Below are 26251 nucleotides of genomic sequence, written 5' to 3' on the forward strand. Positions count from 1 at the left end.
CAGCAGCAGCAGCAGCAGCAGGAGGCAGAGGCCCAGCGCGCGCCGCGGGCCGCGAAGCATGGTCGGCCCCGGGTTCCGGCCCCTGCGGCCGCCGGCCTCGCCAGGCTCCTTAAGTCCCGGGGCGCGGGGGGCGGGGCCGTACTTCCGAGGCAGGCGTTGGCCGAAGAGGGACGTTGTCATGGCGACCGGCCGGGCGGGCGCGCGCTCGCCTACGCCTGCCAGCTCGCCTCGTGACCCAGGCGGGGAAACGAGACCCGGAGGCCATCCCGAAGCATATTTCAGGCCCGGTCCACCCAGCTGGCTTCCAGGAAGCAGCCTATTCTAGGAGGTCATTGCGGTTGTGGTTGCCAAGAAGGTGAAATCAGGCCTTGAAATGGCCACCGTCGGTCACTCCACAGCCTTAGTGGCCCATCTGAGGCCTACCTAGTAAGGACACCCATGCGTGCCCTGCCCAGTGTCTGCAGACTAACTTCCTGCCAACCTGTTAGATGAAGCTGGGGAACCATCTTAGCCAGGAGCGCTGTGTTGCCCGGGGGCGTCAGCTGAGTGGAGAAGCCCTGAGAAGAACGGGGGCAGCAGGGAGCCTGAACGGCCAAGATCGCTCTGGCTCCTCCGCAAAGGGAAATGAAACACAGCAAATAACCAGTAGGTTTCCACAGCTGGGAGTCCGCCACAAGCGAGAGGAAGCCGATGGGCAGTCAGGAGACATTTGGGTCTTGGAAACCCCCCGTCAGGGGAAATCATAACGTCTCACATCACTGTAATTGTATCTCATGAAAAAGAAGTTAGGCTAAGTACTGTGTGCACTTTCTGTGTTGGCTAGGTTTGCAACTTTCAAGTGCTTGTGACTCAGCAGTCCATCAGACAACAGTGGCAAAAGACTTGAGGGCCTATTTCCCCTCTGAGCTCCCTTCTTTGTAATAAGGAGCACAGAACAAGTTTGTTAGATTTCAGAAGAGCTTAATGCACTTTTCAAAATCACCTGAGACTTACTAAAGCCAATGGCCTAACAACCATCTTGTCCTAGGAGGAAAATGCTGTCTAGACAGATTTGGGGACTTGACTAATGTCATATGTTGTTTAGTGGCTTTAAGGTTGGACTCTCCAAAAAGTAAGGTGAATCCTAGCACCATGTTTCACAAACGTCACAGGCAAATTGACTCATTTGTTCATCCCAGTCTCTTGGATCACACTCAATGCCAGGGGTGCACCATCCTCACAGCCAGTCACCAAATCTGTGCCTGCCTTTTATTCAAATAGCTACAAAAACCAGTTAAGCACTGCTGTAAGGACACCATGAGAGTTAAGTTGAAAAGCAATGTATTTTATTTTGCATCCTAGCCACTCAGAGTGAATTCAAAATTGAATCCAAACTTTCCATAGAGCACTGGCCATGGCACCAGTACAGCATTAAGTGCAATCAAGCTCATGGAATCCTTCAGAGGACAGTTAACAATGAACACACCATAATGCTTATTAGTGACTAATTGAGTGGGTCCTACCATCTTCTATTTGTGTAACCTTGGGTGTTACTGAGGCATGGGGTGGGCCCTATGCCTCCATTTTCCCACCTATACAATAGAGATAAGTCACCTCATAGGGATGCTGTGTAGATTAAATGAGCTAATTCAATGAGTGCATCATAAACACTCAATAACATGCTAACTTTTATTTCTGTATATGCCCAACCCTGGAGTAGGCTCTGGATGGTCTACACAGGAGGCTTGGATGGCTTTAGTTAATACTGCTGAAGTTTATGGGTGAATTTATGGTGATAAAATTACTAATAGTAACAACAGCTTATTAAAACAATCCAAGTTTTAAGACTTTGCGGAAAGAGTTACTTCTGTACTTGTAACTTTCATGTAGGGTTAACTGCTGATTTTTGAGATGTTTTGATTTGGATTTAGCATTTTATGGTAATGTGGGTAGCTGGGAAGTTCTTGGGCAACCAACTTGATTTCAAGACACTTTTTTCCCCTAAACAAATAGAGGTAAACATTTTCAGCAGTCAGTCCCACAGAAACGAATCCAAACACCAGTTACTAGACAAGTCTCTTGAGTATTTCAAAAAATTGCTGATACATCATTCTTAGGGCTTGGAGGCTGCTGGTTGTAAAAGTAGGAGCGAGATGTCATGGATGATGGGGACGTCTAGAGGCTACTGTGAAAACTACATGCGGCTATGATTCCTTAGCAAGCATAATGATGCGACTCAAGTGTGGCACTGGCACCATCTGGGAGCTTGTTAGAAATGCAGAATCTCAGGCCACAGAACTACTGAATCAAAATCTGCACTTTAACAAGGTCTAAGAGAAACTGGGCACACAACACCTTTATTAATGTCACCTGAATGGGACCTAGCTTTACAATAGACATTCCCAGCCCCACTAAGACAATCAACCTTCTACCTTGAAAACAATCTTTGTGTAAAAATCAAATCTCTAGCTCTACATAAATAAGCCTGGAATATAAAAAACAAATTCTGAAGACAAAATGAATGTTTCACAGCTCATCTATATATGCCAATGGTTCATTTGTTTTCATCTGTCACAGAGTACTTTGAGGCATCACAGAGGACTGAGAATGTACTCTCAAGAGACAGGGCACACCAAGGTCTCCTGATGAAGGCTACAGGAGACTTGAAGGGAGATTTCTGGTGACCCGGGTACTGAAAACACAGCACAGACCCAGGACGCTCTGCATCTTGTAAGCGTACAGAGCTGCATTTCTGGAGTCAGGTTCTATACACACGTCAAGCCTGGATCAATCTCTTCACTTCGGTCCTGCCCACTCCTAGCCCCCCTCCCCCCCATGATTCTTTCCTGCTCCTTATTTCTGCTGTAATTAACTTAGTCATTTCTGAAGTATCTGATGCCTCGCAGTTCTCTTCTGCCAGGAGTAGGCTATAGGCTCTTTGATGGAAGGAAAGTCACTATCATCTCCCTGGCATCCATGCTCACAGTGCAAAGACCAAATGTCTATTGAAGAAAGGCCCAACACCTCACAAATTGTGATTTAACACCATTATCCCCTGAGATTTATACTGCAACTTATCTTACAAAACCCCACCCATGGGGCCAGCCCAGTGGCGCACTCCGTAGAGTGCAGCGCTTGAGAGTGTGGCGGCGCTCCCGCCGAGGGTTCGGATCCCATGTAGAGACCGGTCCGCTCACTGGTTGAGCGCGGTGCGGGCGCAACACCGAGGGTTGCGATCCCATTGCCGGTCACGAAAAAAGACAAAAAGGCAAAACCCCACCCATGGAAAACCAGTGGTTATGACCATTCTTGTCTGCTTTACAATGAGAGGGCTGATAAAAATCAGTTTTACAGGCAAACACACTGGGTAAAATTACCCAGCAACAGAACCACCCTCGCTACTCCCAGCTGCCTTTTTCAAGCTCCAAAACCAGTCTGATATGTGGTGAGTCAGTGAGGAATGTGTACCAGGTTCAGCCACCCACATACATTCAAGTACAAATGACAGACTGGCACAAATATGCTGCAAATCAAGTAGAAATCTTAAGGACTCTACATCATTGTCTGGTTGAGGTCTAAGATGCTGGATTTCCATTTCAAAAGTTAAAAATCTGGTGTCATAAAATTATGCTCAGGGTAACTGGCCCTCTTCCTGATTCTATGGTACTATGCTGACATGTTCTTCAGGGTTCATAATTGTTTACTTTTAAGGATGCTACAAGGAATGGAGTTAACTACTAAATACTGAAAAGCACCTGAGTGCTGGCCTGTTGGCTCAGTCGGTTAGAGCATGGTGCCAATAACACCGAGGTCTGGGGTTCGATACCTGTATCAGCCAACAAAACAAAAGCACCTAAGAATGATCCTATGGAAAATTTTGGTACAGTTACAACCTGGTATGGGCCTTTTAGACTGGTGAGGAAATGTAAAGGTCTTATGCATCAGATATTGTGAAAGTTTAAGTGGATGCAAAATGTAATCTTCTGTTCCTAACAGAACAGGTAGGAAATTGGAACAGAAAACACTGGAAATATCCTAAAAGAGGGGAAAAAAAAAGAGTAAGAGGAAAAGATGACAAAATAATATTTATTAAAATCTTTATTCATTTTCTTTTCAGGATTGAAATCCATAGAACACATTAGAGATTTAGGTGCATATCTGTCTTGTCTTACCAAGTACAACCTCTATTTGTGCAACAGCTCTGAGAGGAAATCCTTGGCAGATCCAAACAGAGGGAAGTGGTTCCTACACTTCCCATTTAAGCAAATAAATTAGCTTTCCAGCAATTTATTCTGTTTCCCCCCAAATTTTGTGTTTGTGAGGAACACCTTAGTTCCTAAAAATCTATGGCAGTACAGTACCCAGCCCCTACTTTTTTCACCATCCAGGCTTGAGGAACCAAAGGGAGAAAAAATAGCCTTCTCCCGTACAAAAGCTTCACAAAGTCAGGTCTACCTGGCTCACCAGTGTGCCTGGCCAGTGCTGCCACACCAGGGTTGCTCAGTAGATGTCTGCTGAATGACGGTCTTTATGCCACTTAGGGTCCACACTCAGAGACTGAGAAGAGAACCTTTCACTAGCTTCAAGTCCTTCAGCAATGTAAGTCAGTGTTTCCCTGTGTCAAAATAAATACGTTTTTCTTGCTAGAATACATATATAACTATATACATACATATACCTTTACTCACGTTTCCTGAAGCTCAAGCTGACAAGATGACTCATACAAGACAGCTCACTGACATAACGCTGTTTTACCATCATCATTTACTGGTCAAAGAAGAATACAGGGATGATTGAGAGTGGAGGTAGAAAGAATACGGTGGACAGGAAGGGGAGGCCAAAGCATTTTTTTAAAGAAAAGAAAAGATGTATTTCTTTGGAAGACAATGCTGTCTTCAGATGACATTAAAAACTGTCATCTATAGGATTCATCTTTCCCAAAATAATATGCAATGGATGTACCTGGATTCTTCTATTTCCTTCTTAAATTTCATTTGACATATTAACCCTGAGTGCAAATAGGGAGAAATGTCTTATAAATACATTATTGAATACTCTGAACAAATGAGATCTTATTAAATTGTTTTATACAGAAAATAATTTACACTCCTTCCCAAGCCCACAATGCAGTCACATATTAAAGAACAGTTTTAGAATGAAACCTCTATCCCCGAATTTTCCCATTTGAGCTTTGGAATAAACATTTTTAAGAAGTGGGAGGAGGGCAAGAAATGGCAATCAGTTCTGATTTTCCTAGTTTTATAATATTAAAGTGTATTCACAACTACCTTTAAATGTTTGGTAGGCACACCTAACTTAGAGCTGACCAAAACCATCCAATGATTGGATTTTAAGCCCTAGATTCTAATAAATAAACCATAAAAAGGACAGTGTTACAAAACTTCTTAAAAAGATATTTACCTCTTTTTTCAAACAGAATTTAGTGTTTGTGAATTTTAGGGGTGTAAGTTTATGGTTGGTTTTCTCCAAGATTTGCCTAAACATACTTTTCCAGCTTAATCCAATCCTGATTAGAACATAAATTTATATTCTCAGTGCCACCACTCTATTAGCTTAATTCTAACTTGAACCATTATATCTTTTAAGGTCATGAATTTGAAAATAGTAGGGAAAAGAATAAATGATACATTTTCTGCAAATGCTTTGAAGACAGGATGAGACATTTTCCAAAGCAGCTTTCTCTCCTGCTTTTTCCTTATCGGAATCTTTTGCTTCCAATGTTATGAAGTTCCCCGTTACAGAAAACTGTTATTCATTTCAGTGTGGCGTACTAAAGGCATCATGTGTTGAAAGAACATTAATCCATAATTTAGTTCAACTAACATTAATGAAGGAGAGTACAGCTGACTTCCTTCCTGCTGTCTCTGCCCACTGGCTCTCAGAAGCTTTGGGGTAAGCACTATCCAAGGTATTCTCAAGCTGAATTGTGAATTTTCCTGGACACACAGCAAGCAGCCTTAAAATTGGAATCAATGCCTCCTTTTGTTAACCTATTTCAGTGTTTTGTGCTAATAATAGCTGTATCTTAAATTCAATACCTTTTTTTTTTTTTTACTCAACCTATTCAAATGTCCATCTTAAAATGTATATAAAAAGTACAAAATTTTCCTAATTTCATGCTATTTTAAAGTATTGCAGGTTACTCATTTTTCAATGTGAGAAAATTGGGACATAAATTCTAATTTTTGAAAGGGTGGTTGCCTAAACTGGTCTCCAGTGGTTGGCATTAAATCTGTTCAACCACACAGTTTAAATATTAGTCTCTGCTTGACAGAAACACAAAACCAGAACAGCACCTAGACACGATGCAGGAGAGAAACACCCAGCTCTGAGGACACAGGTGAGCGGGCACACGAGCCTGTCTTCCTCTGGCCCTGTATTCTACTACAGCTGCTTACATGCCAAAACCACTGTGCCAGAACACAAAACAAAACCTGTGCTTTAGCAACCTGAAATTTAAGAGCGCTCAGAGGAGATGGAAGAATACTACTACATCATGGGTTCACAACTCCAAATGAGACTTAAAGATGAAATTAGGATTTGACATAAATCAAAATTTTAAGGCTCTTCCTGGTAACCTCCTTAATTTCAAGGCTCAGAAGGCTTAAAATCTTTGTTTCTAGTCTTCTGCATGGCCCAGACCACAAGATAAGTCCATTCACCAGCACAGTGTACACTATCATCTGTATGAGTAAGCTGCCTTTGCTCACAAGAAAGGCACAAACAGGGTAGCCAATCTCTTGCGAATAGCAGCTTCAATGACCAAATGCCCTAAAGGCAGAAGTGAAAATTCATTTCAGAAAATAAATGAGAATGGCAGAGATCACAGGCAACCTGACTCTTATTCAAGGTATTGTTTCAGTTTGTCTTGTTAATTTGGAAAGGATTTGACAGCTTTAGGTAAAAGGGAAAAAAATTAGTCTCCACAAGAGAATCATGCTTAGGATGTAACAGTATTTTCTCTAGAGACAATTTTTTGGTTACTTTGAACACAACTATGAGAATGCAGATTTTACTTAGGGACAAAGCCATGTTTGCTTTTTGCACACCCTAAGAACCTAAATACAGGGGAACCTGTTTTTCACTAATTCAATCATCTCCCTAATTCTGGTTCTGCCGAGTAGGTCTTTTTTCTTCCTTCCCCGATAGGAAGGAGAATACTGCTCAACTGCTCAAAAGCCCAACCATCTTCCTGCTTCTACTCTTCCCTCCAATTCTATCTTAAAAACACATCCCCTCCAACAGAGCATGCTATTTTGGCTTGACAGAATGCAAAGTTTTATTTGCTGCCACTCCGTAGGAGGCAGTAAGCTTTCCAATTTGACTAGTTCTGGTAAAAAAAGACACAAGAGATTGCAAAGTGTTTCCACAAAACCCACAGGTGTGAAGAAAGGACTGGAAGGTTCAATTCAAAACGCACAATCCAGAACCAGTCCCAGCATTTGCCTATTCAAATGCCACACCTGTTTGTCCTTTGGCATGGGAAGTAAGACTGACCAACTATGACGCCCATTTTAGAATGGGCAACTGCCGAGGAAGTCAGAATGTGATTCAGCAGTAGCACCTCTGTGCTCTGAAACTTCAGGTCTTTGCTTTAGTTTCTACTACAGAAACACCAAAGACATCCAAGGCCACCCTGTCCCCTATCATCAGAACTTGCTGCTGGCCATTTCCAATCCATCTCAAACCATTTGGAATTGATTGTGCTGTTTCTCTACCTTTGTAAAAAGAAGTTTCACTTATTTTTGTATTGAGAATTACAAGTGGGAGAGAGGCATCCTGTCTTCTACCAGCACAGTGTCCATCCCAAACTGGTCAGTGCACTGCTTCACGGTGGTCAGGACACTCAGGAGCCGCTGGTCCACAGCATCCAGATGAGGATCAGAGAGCACTGGGGAGATGGGGTCATGGGCCATGGCAGATTTTAAGGCAGACTTTAGCACACCATTCTTTAGGCAATTCAGTCTGTTCCAGGTAGAAACTCGAATGCTGGAAGAGACAAAAGTAAAAACAATAATTATGTAAAATATTTTAATTTAAAAAATTATTTGTTTTAAAATTATGAGTAAGCCATTACCATGTTTTGATGTTTTCTGGGTAATCAAAGATATATATGAAGATTTACACACATATATTACTGTGCTATTTATAACAGGAAAAATGTGAAACAATCTAAATGTCCGACAATTGGGAAATAATTAAATTATGGCACATCTATTCAAGGGAATACCATACAGCCATTAAAAATACTTTTGAAAATTTAGTGGAATGGGAAAATGCCCATGATATAATGTTGGGCGGGGGAAAAAAGTTAGAGGAAAAAAACTGTTTTACTCCACATCTGTGGGGAAATAAAATGTGTGTTTGTGCAGAATGAAGTACACCACGGTTTTTTTTTTTCTTTTTTCTTTTTAAAAGATGACTGGTAAGGGGATCTTAACCCCCGACTTGGTGTTGTCAGCGCCACGCTCTCCCAAGTGAGCTAACCAGCCATCCCTATATAGAGATCCAAACCTGTGGCCTTGGTGTTATCAACACCACACTCTCCCAAGTGAGCCACGGGCCGGCCCATATACCACAATGTTAAAAGGAGTTATCCTCAGATGTTAATGGGTAATTTTAATTTTCTTCTTCATATGCTTCTGAATTAAAAAAAAAAATTCTACCATTAATATAAATAGGAAAAAATTTATTTTAAGGATACCCATTTTTCTTCATTATTTCACCAACTGCTAAGGTTTGAATGTTTGTCCCCTCCAAAACTCATATTAAAATTTAACTGCCATTCTAACATTATTAAGAGGTGGAATCTTTAAGAGGTAATTAGGCCATGAGGACTCTGCCCTCATGAGTGGAGCTAATGCTGTTATGAAAGGGCAGGTTTGGCCCTTTTCTTGTCCTCTCTCTCTTTGCCCTTCTGCCATGTGATGACATAGCAAGAAGGGCCTCACCGGATGCTGGCACCTTGATACTGGACTTCCCAGCCTCCAGAACTGTCAGCCAATACATTTCTGTCTCTCTTTTTTTTTTGTCCTTTTTTGAGACCAGCCGTACCGCACTCAGCCAGTGAGCGCTGTGAGTGCACCGGTCATCCCTATATAGGATCCGAACCCGCGGCGGGAGTGCTGCTGCACTCCCAGCGCCACACTCTCCCGAGTGCGCCACGGGCTCGGCCCCATTTCTGTCTCTTATAAATGACCCAGTCTGTGGTATTCTGTTACGGCAGCACAAAACAAACAAACACATCAACTAAAGAGGATCATTTATCTCGAAAGAAAAGTTCATACTTCTCTGTGGGTATAAGGGAAATGACTAAGTATGCAGAAATGTCTGACTCTGCAAGAGGCAGTCTGTTCTGCAACTATTTTAAGAGTAAAGGAGATCAATCTTTGCGTAAAGCATGGAAGGGACAGACAAGCAGACACAATACAGTTTTTTAATTCTGAAATATACTCATACTATAAATGACCTGAGTCTCAGTTTCCCCTGAGTGACTAAGTTATCACTTTATTGTCTCTGACCTTCAAATTCACTCTTCAATATATGCTCTGCTTACAATGGACAGAATTCCTTTAAGGATCTGTCCTTTTAAGCTTTCTCAGTAGAGGGCGCTGGAGGGACACTGTAAGAAGAAAGCTCTCAGGATGCTTCTGCCTACTGCATAGTGGATTGGTGTGGGCATGGGGGAAAAGTCACCCAGTGAAGCTCTGTCCCAGTCACATTCCCAGAAGGTGCAGGACTCTCAGTGACCTTGAAGCCTCAGCCTGCCTAGGTGATAACTCTCCTGAGGCCCTCTTGACAGGGCAACCAGAACCCTGAAGGCCACCTGCCCATGCTAGCACCCTGATTCCCTCTGCAGACCCACAAGTGTGACTTGCCTGTAGCCCAGAAGGTTCCTATTGAGTCATCCCTTCGTTTGCATGCCATGATGCCAGTTGCTGACTGCCTGGACCCCAACTTCACTCTGGAGGATTGCTTCTGGCTTGCCCAGCACCTGCAAACCAGCAAACTTCTCTGCTATCCAATGTGCTGAAATACACCTTCTCCATTGAAGTCCAAACTCTAGCCTTAGGGAGGGGATCCCCTTCTAAGTTTGTCCTTCTTAGGAACTTCCCTCAGCCCTAGTTTTCTTTTATAGTCACTTTTGTATTAGAATTTAACAATTCTTTATATTAAATACCCTTGGTTAACACACACTGTCTTTTCTCTCTCCTTGTTGGACCAAACTCATAACACTATTAATACAAAAACATCTTCCTTCGAACATAAATACAGTTTTTGATTATGTGTATCACTACTTCCCAATATTAATAAAGATAATTAAGGGTTGTCTGGGTAAGCTGTTACTTTCTGCAGAATTTTGTGCTACTTAAGAAAGAAAGAAAAAAAAAGAGCAGACCAATTGCTAGGATGGGCAGTCTTATGTGATATGAGTGTTTCTGGGAGTTGACCAGTATTAAGTGGTGCGCCTAGATTTGCTTTTCTGCATAGCCAAGCAAGGTAGATCCCAGCTAATTCTTGATGTGGATGCTTTAAAATTACACAAGGAGGGCCGGCCTGTGGCTCACTCAGGAGAGTGCGGTGCTGATAACACCAAGGCCACGGGTTCGGATCCCATATAGGGATGGCCGGTTCGCTCACTGGCTGAGCGTGGTGCTGACAACACCAAGTCGAGGGTTAAGATCCCCTTACCGGTCATCTTTTAAAAAAAAAAAAAAAAAATTACACAAGGAATGATGATCTGAGAAGGAGCTCCTTAGAGCCCAGTCTTTATCTTGTTTTTGTGATTTACTTTTTTATTTCTTTATTCTCTAATGTAGATTTTAATAAAAATAAATTAAATACTTATGGAAAAAGTTACTTTGGTTTAGACAATTTCAAACTGAGATATGCAAATCCTAGGTGGTATGTAATACATGACTGAGAGGACTTGAAACCACAAGGTAAAACAGGTTCAGTAACAAGGAATACAGATTTTTACGAGATTTTTTTTTTTTTTTTTTGGTCAGGAGGTAGGGAAGGAGAAGAGATGATTATATTCTGACACTAAACCAAACATGGATATGTATTATTGAATAGACGACAAACTTCTAACCGTACAATTTTAAAAATAAATTCTGAGCTTTGGGTTACCTGCCTCCACCTTTCCCTGATCCCCCATCTCAGGATCTTCAGGGGTTCTAGGTTAGAAAAGTATGAAAAGTGCTGCTCAGGTATCAGAAAGCTTTAAGGCCAAGAAAACTGATGTACTGTTACCTGAGCCTGGAAAGGAAGGCAATCCAGGCACATGTATTTGCTGGGCATAACTTACATGCAACACTGATAGAGAGGGGCAAGAATGCTTCTCTCATCCAGCGAGGGGTTCCCAAAGCTGAAAATTAAATTAAAATGTAGTGAATTAGGTGGAAGTTCCAGTTCCCTTCTTAGCATCAAAGCAACCGCAAATTCTATACGAAACCCAAATTTGATCCTAGATAATTTCATGCTCCAGCAACTCAAATCACTTAAATTAAAAATAAGCAGGGCATGACCAGTTAGACACAAGATCCCTAACAGCCTGTACTTAAGCATCTAATAACAAATATACTCATTTACAAGGACCCTTTTTCCTGCCAAGATATTGCAAGGTGCTGGAGCATAACTATGGTAAACACAGTGTGTAATTCACAGACCAAAGGGAGAACTTGAACACTCCTAAATCTGAAAAGGTTTTAAGGGATGGGAGATAAAGGCTATTCATATTAGGTTCCCACAAACAAGCAGATGGCTATTACTTGTAAAAATAAGTTACACTTGTTCTACTCCAAAATTACCAATATCCTATCCCCTATAAGTATATAAACAGATTCAAAGTGGAAAAACTGCCCACAGAGGGTGAGAAAACACTGATTCAAAGTAGATGTAACAAAAATCTCAGCAGGAAATGAGAGTTAGAAAAAGAGAACCAATTCTGGAAAAAACTGTCCACCTTCTACTCTTCCTGGAAGCTCACAGTAATAGCCGGAGAGTCTGGTAGACCTTAGTCTGTAGGACCTCCGATAATAAAAGGCAAAGGCAACTTCTATGGTCTGAATGTTTGTGTCCTCCTCCAAATTCATACACTGATACCTAATCCCCATTGCAAGAGTATTAAGAGGTGGGGCTTTTGGGAGGTGATTAAGTCATGAGGACTTGCCCTTATAAATGGGTACCTTCATAAATTAGTGCTCCTAGGAAAGAAACAGTTTTCCATTTTTTTTTTTTAAGTCCTCAGACCTCTGGGCGTGGAGGGAAGGATGGGTGCCAACAGCCAGGACACCAAGTGGAAAAAGGAAGGGTGACTTCTATCAATTGTGTTCTGAATGTATTCCAGGGTACTCTAGAAAATGTTCTTCTTTTATACACAGAAACCCCTAACTGACAAAGACAGTCCTACTGGCATTACCTCTTGGCATTATCGAGAAGGATGAGCATACTGGCGCCTTCATCATCTTGAAAGCTCTCATAGTGATGGCGGTCAGCATTGCCAATCAGATAATCAAAGACAGCTGTGTCAATGATGTCCAAGAGGCGCGGGCCGGAGTCATAAGGGGACGTTTTCTTCACAGCGTCGCAGTAGCTCTCATCGTACTCCCACCTGGAGGCAAGCAGTATCACCAGGGTTACTGAGTGCCAACACTGTACCTGGCACTATTAAAAACAAATAGGGGCCGAGCCCGTGGCGCACTCGGGAGAGTGCGGCGCTGGGAGTGCAGCAGCGCTCCCTCCGCGGGTTTGGATCCTATATAGGGATGGCTGGTGTGCTCACTGGCTGAGTGCAGTGCGGCAGGTCTCAAAAAGGACAAAAAAAAAAAAAAAAAAATAGAAGATAGAGTCCCGACCTAGTGGATTTGCCACAGACCCCACAGTTTTTATTTTCGGACAGAACTGCTGGCTCCTATACAGGGTTGGCACCTGGCCAGGCGCAGGGGAGAATTAAGCAGTGGCTCACAGGAGAATTTACCTGGCCAATTTGCCTTCTCGGTAAGTCCTGCCCCATGGGTGTCGGTGTTTCTGCAGAGGCCACACATCTGGAAGCCAAAGTGTGACAGATCCCTCCATCGTGTCTCCATCAGCACAAGCTGGCTCTGTTTCTCGGCAGTAATAACACTTCCCATAGAAACAACTATTGTTTCCTAAAGAACAGAAAGGACCCAAATACACTAAGGAAAAAATGAGGACTCCAAATTCTCTCTCAAACAACGTAAAAGAGGGCAGCTAAGTAAACAGGCACTCTGAAAACAAAGATGCTGAACTTACTGTATTTCACACATTAATTTTCCCGTAGGTAATAAAAGCACATGGTGTAAAAAAAATTCAAAAGGTGCAAAAGGATGAATACTACAAGTTTCCCTCCCACTCTGCCCCCTTCTACCTAGTCTCTCTCCCAGGAGTCAACTACATTACAAGTACCTCCTTCTGAGCTCAGTTTACTTGACAGAAGACAATGTCCTCCTTTTCATCATCAGGGCTGAGATTTTGGCCAGAGTACCAAAGGGAAGGAGATAGGGGGCATGTGCTGGGCCAAGCTGTGGTCAGGAGTTTGGTTACTTAAGGGGGTTGGGAAGGGAAGAGTTAAGCAAATAAGTAAATAGAGGATAATGGGAACCAGGTTTCTCACAGATGGAGAAGGGATTAAACATATAGAAAGGGAGAAGACCACAATAAATCCTGTGGTGTTGAATTAGAATTGGAGATAATTGGTTTGAATTGATGGTTTTAATACACACACACACAGATACAGAAAAAGATACAGATGTTATCTGTGTATATATGTACATATATATACACTTCCTACCTCTGTCCTTCAAGAGAACCTAAAAACAATGACACCCAGGTAGTAATGAGCACACCTAGCACCCACATTTTAGTTTCTAAATACCATTTTAAAACTACATGAAAAGGAATTAGGGCACCTTGAAGAAACAGCTGACTCTAGGGCCAGGGCAGGAAAATACAAGATGACCATGTACCATATTGTTACACCAGTTACAAGGAAATGCTAGGTGAGTTAACAGGACCATTCCAAAATGACTCAGGAGCTAATTTGTAGAGGTGAAAATATGAGACAGTTTGAGCATCAAATAAATAATAATAGTAATAAATTGTAACTCTGAATAAATTAAGTCTGTGAGTTCATAGTGATATAAATAAATAAATGTGTGTGTGTTTGGGGGGTGTTTTACCCTTCAACAGAATGACAACTAATAAGTCTAGAAGCAATGACAGAATTAAAAAATCACCATTTGGCAACTATTATAATAACTGATTCAGATAAAAATGATCAATAAATGCTGAAACTGGTGAGTGGAAGTTTGATAAGGAATGGAATATTTATATAGTTCTATCTAGAGTACCTCCCTACAAAGTACTTAGTAATTATTTACTAGTAAATACAAAATACTTATTAACTTTATACTGGAGAAACCTTGCAACCCACCACCTTAGTTAAGTGATAACATTATCAGTAATGGGACATATCAACAAATCTACATCATGTATTTCTTGATATGATGTACAGTACAAAGAATAGCACAATATCACTTCTCTGGTATTTTTGCCAAAAATTTGAAATCATGAGGAAACATAGACAAACCCAGAGACAGTCTATAAAGTAACTGGCCTGCACTCTTCCATAATGTCAAAGTCATAAAAAAATAAGGACAGTGAGGAATTATTAAAGACTGACGGAGGCTAAAAAGAAATAGTAATTGAACACAACATGTGATCCTGGATTGACATAGGATATATTACAGGGACTAGTGGCAAAATCTGAATAGGGTCTATGAATTAGATGGTGATATTGGGTCAATGTTAATCTCTTGATTTTTTTTTTTTTGTCTTTTTTCGTGACCGGCAACGGATCGCAACCCTCAGTGTCGCGCCCGTACTGGACCGGGACCGGCAACGGGACCGCAACCCTCGGTGTTGCTCCCGCACCTCGCTCAGCCAGTGAGCGGCTGGTCTGTATGTGGGATCCGAACCCTCGGCGGGAGCGCCGCCACACTTCCCAAGAGGTGCACTGTAGCAGTGCACCACCGGGCCGGCCCCAATCTCTTGATTTTGATGGCTGAGTGTGGCTGTGTAGGAGTGTCCTGGTAGTTGGGAAATATTCACTGAAGTTTTAAGGAAGCATTAAATGGAATAATGGGCATTCATGTCTGCAGCCTATTCTCAAATGGTTTAGAAGTGTTAACAAGTGAGAAATCTGGGGAACTCTGTAGGCTGTTTCTGCAACATTTATGTAAATCTAAAATGATTTCTTTTTTTTTTTTTGTCTTTTTTTGTCTTTTTTTGTCTTTTTTTGTCTTTTTTTGTCTTTTTTTGTCTTTTTTTGTCTTTTTTTGTCTTTTTTTGTCTTTTTTTGTCTTTTTTTGTCTTTTTTTGTCTTTTTTTGTCTTTTTTTGTCTTTTTTTGTCTTTTTTTGTCTTTTTTTGTCTTTTTCCGTGTCCGGCAACGGATCGCAACCCTCAGTGTTGCCCCCGTACCGGACCAGGGACCGGCAACGGTATCGCAACCCTCAGCGTTGCTCCCGCGCCTCGCTCAGCCAGTGAGCGGGAACCGGTCTGTATGTGGGATCCGAACCCTCGGGCGGGAGCGCCGCCGCACTTCCCAAGCGGCGCACTATCCAGTGCGCCACCGGGCCAGCCCCTAAAATGATTTCTAAATAAAAAGTTTAAAAATTAAAAAATATTAAAAGGCAAGTAATGTTTCTTCTGTCCCTCCGCCTACCCCACTCCATAAAATAGAACTATCAAGCTAACTTCCTAAAGTTTCTTAAAAAAACCCTCACATACTCCTTTAACTGTTTATGTTCTTATGTATGAGGGTACGTCGAAAAGTTTGTGGATAAATGCGCTTAAAAGACAACATAAATCTTTCCGTGAATTTTTTTAATACCCCTCATATGTGTGTCCTTGAGATAGACAACATTCAAACTTCTTAGTCTAATTTCCCATCTCTGGCACAGAACACATTAAATAGAAACTAATCAACTACACAGCCACTCACAAAGCTGATTATATCACTCTCCTGTACCTTAAAAACTTTTCTAGATAAATAAGACTTGATTATCTTCAATTGAAAGACATACCCCATTTACAGTGTTTATTATTATAAAAATATAAAATTATAAATTTAACTTGATCCTATCAGATACACTAGCAGATCTTTTGGAGTATAACTAGGTATGATGATCTTAAAAGTCATAAGGAATAATAAACAAGAACTGCTAGAAAACACTTCAAAAAAAAATAGCAGAGACAATTTTGTCCAGATATAAAAAATAAATAAAGTCTTGACAGTTAAAACATTATAGACCAACTCATGAATAGACATAATGTCCAGAAACTGAGGCACACACAAATGAAAATTTATCACAGTGGAAAAAGATGGACTCTTCAATAAATGCTACTGGGACAACTGATAACCATCTGGAAAAATTAAACAATTGGATCCATTCTTCATTCCACATACCAGAACAAATTCCAACATATCAAAAATTTAAATTTGAAAAATAAAGCTATAAAAGTACTAAAGGAAATAAGGTGGAATTCTTCCACAACATTAGAGTGAGTGAACAAGGCTAAGACTGATCAATTACACTTAAAATAAAAAATTTCTATAAGGCAAGAAAATCATAAAGTCAAAATAAATTTAAAAATTGGGAAAGAATATTTACATCTTATATCACAAAGGGCTGTCCCTCCCTAGGTATGAGCTTCTACAAATTGATAAGACCAATGACACAGCAGGAAACAAGCAAAGGATATGAAAGATCAGCTAAAAGAAAACACAAATGGCTCTTAAATAAAAAAAAAAAAGCTACCTATGAAAGACAAAAACCAAAAGTTTGAGAAACTAGGAGAAAGAGTCACTCTGATATGTTACTACTGAAAATATAAACTGGTTAAACATCTATATAGGTAATTTGGCCATACCTACCAAAGTTTATTTTGTGTGTGTGTGTGTGTCTTTCTCTGGTAATTGATGTTATTTTTTTCCATCTCTTATTGCATTGTCTATGACATTTAGGGCAGTGTTGAGTAGTATTAATATAATATACACTAATACTATATTAATACTGGGATACTTGTGTACATATTCTGAACAAGAGCATCCTTATCTTGATCTTGACTTTCATTGGATTGCGTCTGATGTTTCATCAAGTATGGTATTTGCTGCATACTTTATATCTAGTTTGCCAATAATTTTGGTCATAAAAATGAGTTAATCAGTTCTATTCTTAGGTATATGCCCAAGAGAATTGAAGACCTGTTTATACAAAAACTTGAGCATGAAGTTCATAACAATGTTACCCATAATAGCCAAAAAAGTGGAAACAATCAAATGTCCATCAGCTGACAGGTAAGTGGATCAACCAAATCTGGTATACTCATACAATGGAATATTATTTAGCCACAAGAAGGAATGAAGTACTGATAGATGCTACAATATGGATGAACCTCAAAGGTATTATTCTAAATAAAAGAAGCTGGACACAAAGGGTCTATGTTTGATGATTCCATTTATATAAAATGTCCAGAATAGGTAAATCCATAGATGGAAAGTAGATTAGTGATTGCTAGAGAATCAGGAGAGAGGAGAATGGGAGAGTGACTGCAAACTGACATGGAGTTTCTTTTTGGGATGATGAAAACATACTGGAATTAGTGGTGATGGTTGCATAACACTGTGAATCTACAAAAAAAAAAAAAGCACTGAATTATACACTTCACATGGTGAATTTCATGGAAATGTATGGTGAATGTCTAAAAAAAAAGCATTGGCTTTTACCAGTGTTTTTTCTGCATCTATTGAGATTGCTATATTTTTTCTCTCCTAACCTGTTAATATAGTAAATTATATGGTAGATTTTTGTCACCTTTGCCATCATGGAATTCATGAAATAAAATCTATTTATATAATATTGTTTAATTCCCTGCTGCTTTCATTTTATTAATTTTTTTTTCTCTGCTTAACTTTTTAAATTTTTTTAATTGAATCATAATTGATTTTATATATTTTGGGGGCTCAACATTGACGTATGTTGATCAAATCAATATTATTAGCATATACATTATTACAAATCATACTTATCCTTTATGCCCCTTATCCAATCTCTCCCCGTCCCCTTCTCCCTACCCCCTCCCACCTCTGATAACCCTAGATTTCATCTCTCCTTCTGAAAGACTAACGGTTACTCTGTTGATTTGTGCCTAGACGATCTGTCCAATGCTGAGACAAGTGTGTTCAGGTCCCCCACTATTATCGTAGAGTAGATGCTTCGTCTATCACTCTGGAATGGGCTTTGTGGAGAGAGATATCCTCTTCTTTTCTTTGGTCTCTGCTGGTGATTCTCCTTGTGTCAGTGCATTCAAGTGGTTGGCAGGCCATCTGCACGGTGGTTGTAGCATCTAGCTGCTTTTGTGGCAGCTGTGGCTATTGTGGTGGCTGTGGTGGGCCACCCACGTGGAAGTGGTGTTTTTGGTGTGCTCCTTGCCTGGTTGTGGGATGAGAGGTTGGTCCCCAGATCCATACCTCAGGACCCCAGGTGGGCCCTGTGGCAGTGGTGGCATGCCTGGTTGCGGGAGGAGGGGTCGGTCCCCAGGTCCATCTGTTTTTACATTCTAAGATGTTGTTGCAGAGCAGTTGGGTGGGAGGGGGAGAGAGGAAGGGGGAAGGAAATAGGGTGGGAGAAGGAGAAAGATGTGGGGGCATGGTTGAGGCCCATGGCACCCCCCCACATTCCTGCAGGGGAGACCAGGGGGTTTCCAGTGCTGGCTTGGTCGTTGCTGGGCTGAATACAGATGTCAGGCGGGTGTGGTTGAAGCCCTCAGCCCCCCACTGCCTCAGCTCGGGAGCCTGGAGCACTTGCTGCAGCAGCTTGGTGGTTATGGCTGGGCTAGTTGTGGGAGTCAGCGGGGCATGTCTGAGGCCCCTGGCCCTCCCCCATCCCTGGCTTGGGGGCCCAGGGGGGTTCTGGTCCTTCTAGGTTTTATAGGTGTTCTTTGGTTAAGTAAGACCTTTACTAGTTAATATCAAACTCTATCTCTGATCTGTGGGTACTGTCTTTTCTTTTAGTTCTGTGTTGGATTATTCACTGTCCCCACCACTTATACTCTGCACTGGAACTAATTTGTTGTCCTCTGCTTACTTCTAAAATGGGGGAACTTCCTGTGGGCCCCAGCACTTGAGCCCTGTGGCTGAACTAGAGTGCTGCTTTGTTGCTGATTCCCTAGGAAGGCTTTTTGTGCAGCTCAGGTTTTAACTGTTGACTATACAGGTACTTCTGGGTCTTGTGACTTCTGGTGCACCTGGATTGTGTGGAAACTCTGGTCTGGGCCTGAGTCTTTTCAGCAAACTGCACCCCACGCAGTTCTATACTCCTGACCAGCCTCCACTGAGAGGGCCTGTACTGATTGGAAGGCAGATCAGCTGTCCATGCTGTGCCCCTATGTTCCCCCAGTGGCCTGTCCCCCACCGCCCAAACTCAAAACACTTCCCATGGGATGGGCCATGCACTGGTCCCTTGCAATGACTCACTAGCCTCTGAGTGGCTCCTTTTTTCAGTTGTTGTGGCTCCTTGCTTCTATGTGGGTTCATGGGAACCCTGTTAGTGGTCTTTCTGGCCAGAGGGCCACCAAGGCCCTCTTCTCCCCTGCCATCTCCAAGCAACTTCATAGGAAGGGCATAGCTGCAGCTTTTGCCAGCTCTTGCTCCATGCACTCACCAGCACCAGCCTTGAAGTGGCTGGGATTCGAAATGGTAGGAACAATCCTTTCTTCCTCTCATTGTGGCTTCTCCTGCCTTCATGCACTCTCTAGGTCTTTCCTCCTCTTCCCCTGAGCTCTACGGCCCCAGCTTGGCTGTCGGTGCTTTTTAACAGTTGTAAATTGGTTGATTTGTGGGAGAGAGTGACACTAGGGACCATCTATTCTGCTATCTTGACCAGAAGCCCATACCTGCCAAAATTTAAAATGCATGTGCCCTTTGATCTGGCACTTCCACTCTAGCAATATTTGCTTATGTGTGCAGTAGCATATGTACAAGGTAATTCTGGGCAACACTGGTTGTAAAAACAAAATATTGGAACAACATATAAATCTAATAAGGGACTGGTTAAACGAACTATGGGAGATCCATATAATGGAATATTTTTCAGCTGGTAAAACAACAAATGAGTGAAGAAGCTCTTTATATGTAATATGGAAAGATTTCTAAGATATATTAAGTAAAAAGAATAAGATGCAGAAGTATGTACAGTGTGCCATATGTTGTATAAAATAGTACAGTTAAATAAAAATATATATTCATATTTCATATAAAAAAGACAATGAAATTACTAATAGAGGTTGCCAATGGCAGGAAGGGAAAGGAACTAGATGGATGAGAAACAACTTTTCATTGTAGCCCTTTTAATACTTGAAAAAAATTTTTGAATTACAGGAATGCACTACTGATTCAGAAAATTAAACAAAAATCAGAACAAAAAATAAAACACTGCTTGGTGTAGGAAACTTGTTGCCTATAGGATAAAATCCAAACTCCTGAGTTTGATTAAATAAGAATCTTCATAACTGGAAGGGAGTATGACATATTGGTTTGGGGCCTGGGGTCAGGTTTCCGGGGTTAAAATATAGATTAGTCATGAGATTGCAAAACTCTGGGCATGTCAGTTCATTTCTCAAAGCATCCTCTGTAAACTGAAGACAATAATAGTTCCTCCATAATTGGGTTGTGAAGAGTAAATGAAACAGTCCATGGCAATGCTCACCACAGTGCCTGACACACTGCCAGAGACCTTTCAATGCCAGCTATTTATTGATAGTAATATGGTCAATCTACCTTTCCAGATTTCAATATCCCCATTTTAGTGCCATCAGCCTGAGACTCTGAGACTATTTTCTGGATATGCCAAATTTTAAAACTGGTTTTCTGATCACCTCAGTCTTCATGCTGTCCTTGTGTGAACTACCAGCTGTGATAATAAAATCTATGCCTCCAAAACAGACTTTTCTCCTCAGTTGTAGTCTTTAGCTCCTAAATGACTAGTCATTTATGCCTGGATGTTCCTATCAAGAAAACAAAATATCTGAAATTAAATTATCTTTCTCCTTTTTACCATCCTAAGTGCTCCTTTCTGTAGTTCCTAAGATAGTCAACAGCTTCATTATTCACTTAGTCATCCAGTTCAGAAACTTGGGAGTCATTCTTAATTTTTTCCTCTCTCCAAGGATTTTCAGGGCTGTGAAAATACTCTGTATGATGCTATAATGACATATACATATTATTTATTTGTCCAAACCCACTGAATGTACAACACCAAAAGTGGACGCTAATGTAAACTATGGACTTTGGGTGTGTAGGGAAAGTGAAAGTAAATGGTCAGGCTCCCTCGGGGGTTTAGAATCTTGCTGAGCATTTGATATAAATATGATAACTGCTCATGCGCCCAGGTGTTCCTTGGTTACTGTCTGATGTAGATGCACGTGGGCACCCAGGTGTTTGTTCCTGGGTTATTGGACTTAAGTAAAAAGGACAAGTGGCTCTGATCCATAGTGCCCCCTGCCCCAGGATGCCCCAGGGGGAACACAGGGAGGCCGCTACTGCTGCTGGAGGCTGCTGCTGCAAGCTGTTGCTGCCAGGGCCCCAAGAATGCTCCAGGAGGCCACCACCACTGCTGCTGGATCTGCCATAAACTGCTGCTGCTGCTGCTGCTGAGGAACTGAGCTCACGTTGGAATGAACCTGTCAACTCTGCCAATGGCTCCCAGGGTCTTTTCCCAATTACCTAGCTTGCAACCTGTATGTGAGGGGTCTGGTGACCCAGCCTGCACATGAGGGGTCTGTGACCCAGCCTGGCATTGTGAGGAGTCTGTGACCCAGTCTGTACAATGGGTTTGAAGGGTCTGTGAGTGCTAGCCCAACAGGGTGATAAAGATGTGTCAATGAAGGTTTGAGATAGGAGATGCTCAGTTTCCCTGAAGTCTGGGTCTCAGGCCCTTTCTCTGAGTCTCAAACCACTCCCCAAGGTCTCAGGTCCCTCCCCTAGGCCTTGATATAGAAGAAAGTTATTGTTGCATGTCATACCTATTTCCGAGAACAAAATGGGAAGAAAGAGACAGCAGACGGCTAGTTCTATCAATTTCAGTGGTTGTGCATGTGCAGTAAAAATGTCCTTGAATGACCCTACACTGGAGGTGCTAGAGAGCACCAAGTATATTTTAAGAGTACTTGGTGTATATGCTGGAATTTGACCACTGCACAGGTGCCAAAAGAAACAAACAGAGCACGTGCAAGGCTGAGTTACATAACTGGGAACCACCCCTTTAGTTAAATATCTATAGAGAGCATGAATACATATAGATAGCCAGCTATAAAAGGCAGAATCCAGGACAAAAGCAGGGCTGTTCCTCACTTTCAAGCCAGCCTGCACTTTGCCTGTGAAGTGTGTATTCCTTAATCTTCTTCGCATTAAACTTGCTCTCACTTTCTACTTCGACTCTGCTCTTGAATTCTTTCCTGCAGGGGAGTCAAGAATCTGGTAGGGGACAGGGTTGAGGTCAGGTATCTGACCTCCTCAGACCCTCTCCTCCAGTAACAAGTTCATCAACTGTAACAACTGTACCACTCTGATGTGGGATGTTGATAATCAGGGAGGCTATGCATGTGTGGGGGCAGGGAGTATTTGGGATATCTCTGTACCTTCCTTCCTCTCGGTTTTGTTGTGAACCTAAAACTGCTCTAAAAAATAAAGTCTTAAAAACACAACAACAAAAAGGTTGTGGCTAAGGTCAGCCCATTATAAAAAACCTCACCCCCAGCCAAATCTCTCTACCTGCCCTATGCTGGAGAGTACCCAGAAGCTCATCATTCCCCAAATGCACCAATCCTACATTACCATCGGGTTTTTATGACCTTGTTCCCATTATCACTTCCCATTATTTTGCCCAATTCCCTTTCTTCTTTGCTGCCTGAGTAACTCGTACTGATTCTTCAATACTCAGTCCGAGTGTTAATAACCTCCTCTACAAACCTTTTTCTGGCCTGTCCCTTCCCCATACTTCATACCACATATGAGAGTTAACCTTCTGTAAGTCTCTGGAGAACAGGGTCCCTGGCTTATTCTTCTTACTCTCTCTCTAAATATATCCAAGCACCCACCAAGAATTCATGTTTGCTGAGCATAAATTGAACAACCAAAGTCGACTAGAAAATATCTAAACCAAATCAGTGACACTGTGTATGCTTTCAGTTATCTATAAGAAAAGGATTTCCCAAGTATTATAAGTTTAAATTCTGAATGATGAATCCGTCACTAGTCCTTTAAACATTCTACTTTACCTAATTTTAAATGTAAACCTTACCAGTCAAGCTAAAAGCAAGGTGAAGTTCACCTTGCAATATCTGTTTCAATAGTCATACCATAATGCAGAGCACCATATCACTGAAAAAGAGTCATCACGAAGTGGCTGAGACAAAAGTTCACAGTACCCTAAATTCTTCCCGTTCTCATCATGCCCATGAGAATGAGAATTTTAGCTCAGATCCCTTACCTCAGAATGATAATGGAAAACAGAGGCCAGAGGCACCATAGCCAGTTACATGCACAATGAGTTATAGGCTAACCCGTGCAGAGTAGTAGGAGGCAGTGGTGATCTTCCAGGCCCAAATGCAACCCTACAGGGGAATTTCTGACTCTTACAGAGTTGCCTTAAGGTTTCCCCAATTCTAAGGAGACAGTTCCCAAGAAAGCACATGTATATGAAAAAAAAAAAAACAGCCAGTGATATACAGACAATAAAATAATTTAGGCCAAATTCTGAGTTTGAAACTTAGCTATAAGACCAAGCAGAAGGAAATAAAATTATCACCCATATTCACTATCAGTAAATGACCTCACTTCCTATTTTACAGACACAAGAGAATGCACAGTAGGGACAGCTTTCAATTTCCTTCAGATCCATTTTCTCCAGTAACCTGTGAACAGGTTGCCTGATTTGTTTTTGTATTCCCGAGTTCTTAATTCCTAAAAGCCATGACAGCTTGCTCAATGATGTCCCATTTAACATATTAACTAGTCCCCTATGTAAATGTCCTTTATAATCTCCTTACCTACAGTTAGGAAGGTGCTCAACAGCTGCTCCGTGGCAACAGGCTTGATCTCTGTCCGCAGATTAACAAATCTACCAACCACCAAAGGGGCTCGGCGGAAACCAAGAATCCTGGTTTGGAAGGTTGAAGAACAGAAGAGAAAAATCTTTGGGGATGTATTTTAAATAAAAGCCTCAAAAATTATGGTTATACATGTTAGATGTGTAAAGGTATTATATATAGCTAGGTAGATAAATCTCACTTTTTAGAGGTATGTATATTTAGAAGTTTCATGTCAAGATGTATGTAATTTATTTTAATATACACTTTAGCAAAAAAGGACAAGGCAAATCTGGCAAGATGTGAACACTGCTAAATCTAGGGATGGTGCATTACAATAGTTTCTCTACTTTTGTTCGTTAGAAATTTTCATAATAATTGGGCCGGCCCGTGGCTCACTCGGGAGAGTGCGGTGCTGATAACACCAAGGCCCCGGGTTCGGATCCCATATAGGGACGGCCGGTTCGCTCACTGGCTGAGAGTGGTGCTGACAACACCACGTCAAGGGTTAAGATCCCCTTACCGGTCATCTTTTAAAAAAAAAAAAAAAAAAGAAATTTTCATAATAAAATTAAAAATAAGTTTTAATAAAGCGTTAAAATCAATTGGGCTTAAACTCATACATGGGTTCAAAGCTTTGATTTAAAAAAAAAGATAAAAAAATATTAAAAAAAGAAACAAACCAAAAAAAAAAAAAAGACAACTAACAAAGCTTTGGATAAAACAGCACATTGACAAAAAATCATTCAGATTGATCTAAAAGAATAAACCCACAGGACAACTTAAATATAGATACACTTGAAGAAATTTCTCTCTAACAGCCTGAAAGTACTACCTTATGGTTGAAAACCCTTATTTTTGGTAGCTGTCTGGTGTGGGGATCCCAACCCTTGACCTTGGTGTTATAACACTGTACTCTAACCAACTGAGCTAACCAGCCAGCCTGTGAAAACAATCATTTTTTAAAAAATAAAATTTCTTGGTAAAAAATATATAATTACTGAAGAAAAGTTGGAGGGGGCAGAATTTGGAACACACAGAAAATCTATAATGAAGAAAATAAAGATTATCAACAACAAATAAATATTTCCACAACCCAGAAATAACTACTGACATTTTGGCATATAAGCATTTTTTCCTTTGCATGTATATATAAGCATATACTGTCATACTTATCTCTACACGTACAAATGAGATAATACTGTATGCAGTTTTATTTTATTTTATTTTTTCCTTTTTGTCTTTTTTTACTGACTGGTAACGGGATCGCAACCCTCGGTGTCACGCCCGTACCGGGGATCGGCAACGGGCTCGCAACCCTCGGTGTTGCCCCTGCACTGCGCTCAGCCAGTGAGCGGGAACCGGTCTCCACATGGGATCCGAACCCTCGGCGGGAGCACCACCGCACTCCCAAGTGGCGCACTCTCCAGTGTGCCACCGGGCCGGCCCTGTATGCAGTTTTATATCCTGCTTTTTACTCATCACCGTATCATAAACCTTTTCCCATGTCATTAGAAAGACTGTAAAAATGGCTAGGTAACAAATAATCCATTGTTTAGGGCTGCTGATTCTATCCTAAACCCAATCTTAGAAAAGCCACAAAACAAAATCAAGGAAATAAACAGATCCACCAAAATAACATAAAAATAGAGAGAAGTCCCTAAGGCAAGAGAAGGTAGTTAAGTCTGAATATAATAGAGAAACAGCAGCCCAAATCAGAAAAGTGTCACGAACCACGGAAGGAAAAGAAGGTGGCACAGTATTTTTTCCCTCCATCAACCACTATCAGGCCAAAGAACAGAGTCACTTTAGTGCTGACAGGCAATAATATCACAGTGTTACTTGAGACTGGCCAGGGTGGCCATTAACAAAAGGGAGAAGGGGACTGGCCAGAGAATATCTTTCAGACTTTGAGGTGGAGAAGGACTTTGATTTTTTTCCTAATTTCATTTATTTTCTTTTTGTTTTGGGGGGGAAAGGACTTTTTTTTTTTTTGTCTTTTTTTTTTTTACTGACCGGTAACAGGATCGCAACCCTCGGTGTCCCGCCAGTACCGGGGACCGGCAACGGGATCGCAA

General features: G+C 41.4%; 2 protein-coding genes across 2 annotated transcripts in view; both read right to left on the reverse strand.

Annotated features, from left to right (window-relative positions):
• The window catches only part of TOR3A (torsin family 3, member A), a 12766-nt gene extending 12501 nt beyond the window's left edge, over window positions 1–265 (reverse strand). The window contains exon 1 of the mRNA XM_008571517.1: window positions 143–265. Within this exon, the coding sequence (XP_008569739.1) occupies window positions 143–265 (123 nt within the window). The remainder of the gene's footprint in view (window positions 1–142) is intronic.
• A 3794-nt stretch (window positions 266–4059) lies between these two features.
• Window positions 4060–26251, reverse strand: part of FAM20B (family with sequence similarity 20, member B) — a 29736-nt gene continuing 7544 nt past the window's right edge. The window contains exons 3-7 of the mRNA XM_008571510.1: window positions 24135–24244; window positions 12983–13154; window positions 12425–12616; window positions 11312–11371; window positions 4060–7989 (exon numbers count right to left, since the gene is read on the reverse strand). Coding sequence (XP_008569732.1) covers window positions 7758–7989; window positions 11312–11371; window positions 12425–12616; window positions 12983–13154; window positions 24135–24244 — 766 coding nt within the window. The 3' untranslated portion in view covers window positions 4060–7757. The remainder of the gene's footprint in view (window positions 7990–11311; window positions 11372–12424; window positions 12617–12982; window positions 13155–24134; window positions 24245–26251) is intronic.

This window comes from Galeopterus variegatus, unplaced genomic scaffold (assembly GCF_000696425.1).
Source record: "Galeopterus variegatus unplaced genomic scaffold, G_variegatus-3.0.2 Scaffold694, whole genome shotgun sequence".
Lineage (NCBI taxonomy): Eukaryota > Metazoa > Chordata > Mammalia > Dermoptera > Cynocephalidae > Galeopterus > Galeopterus variegatus.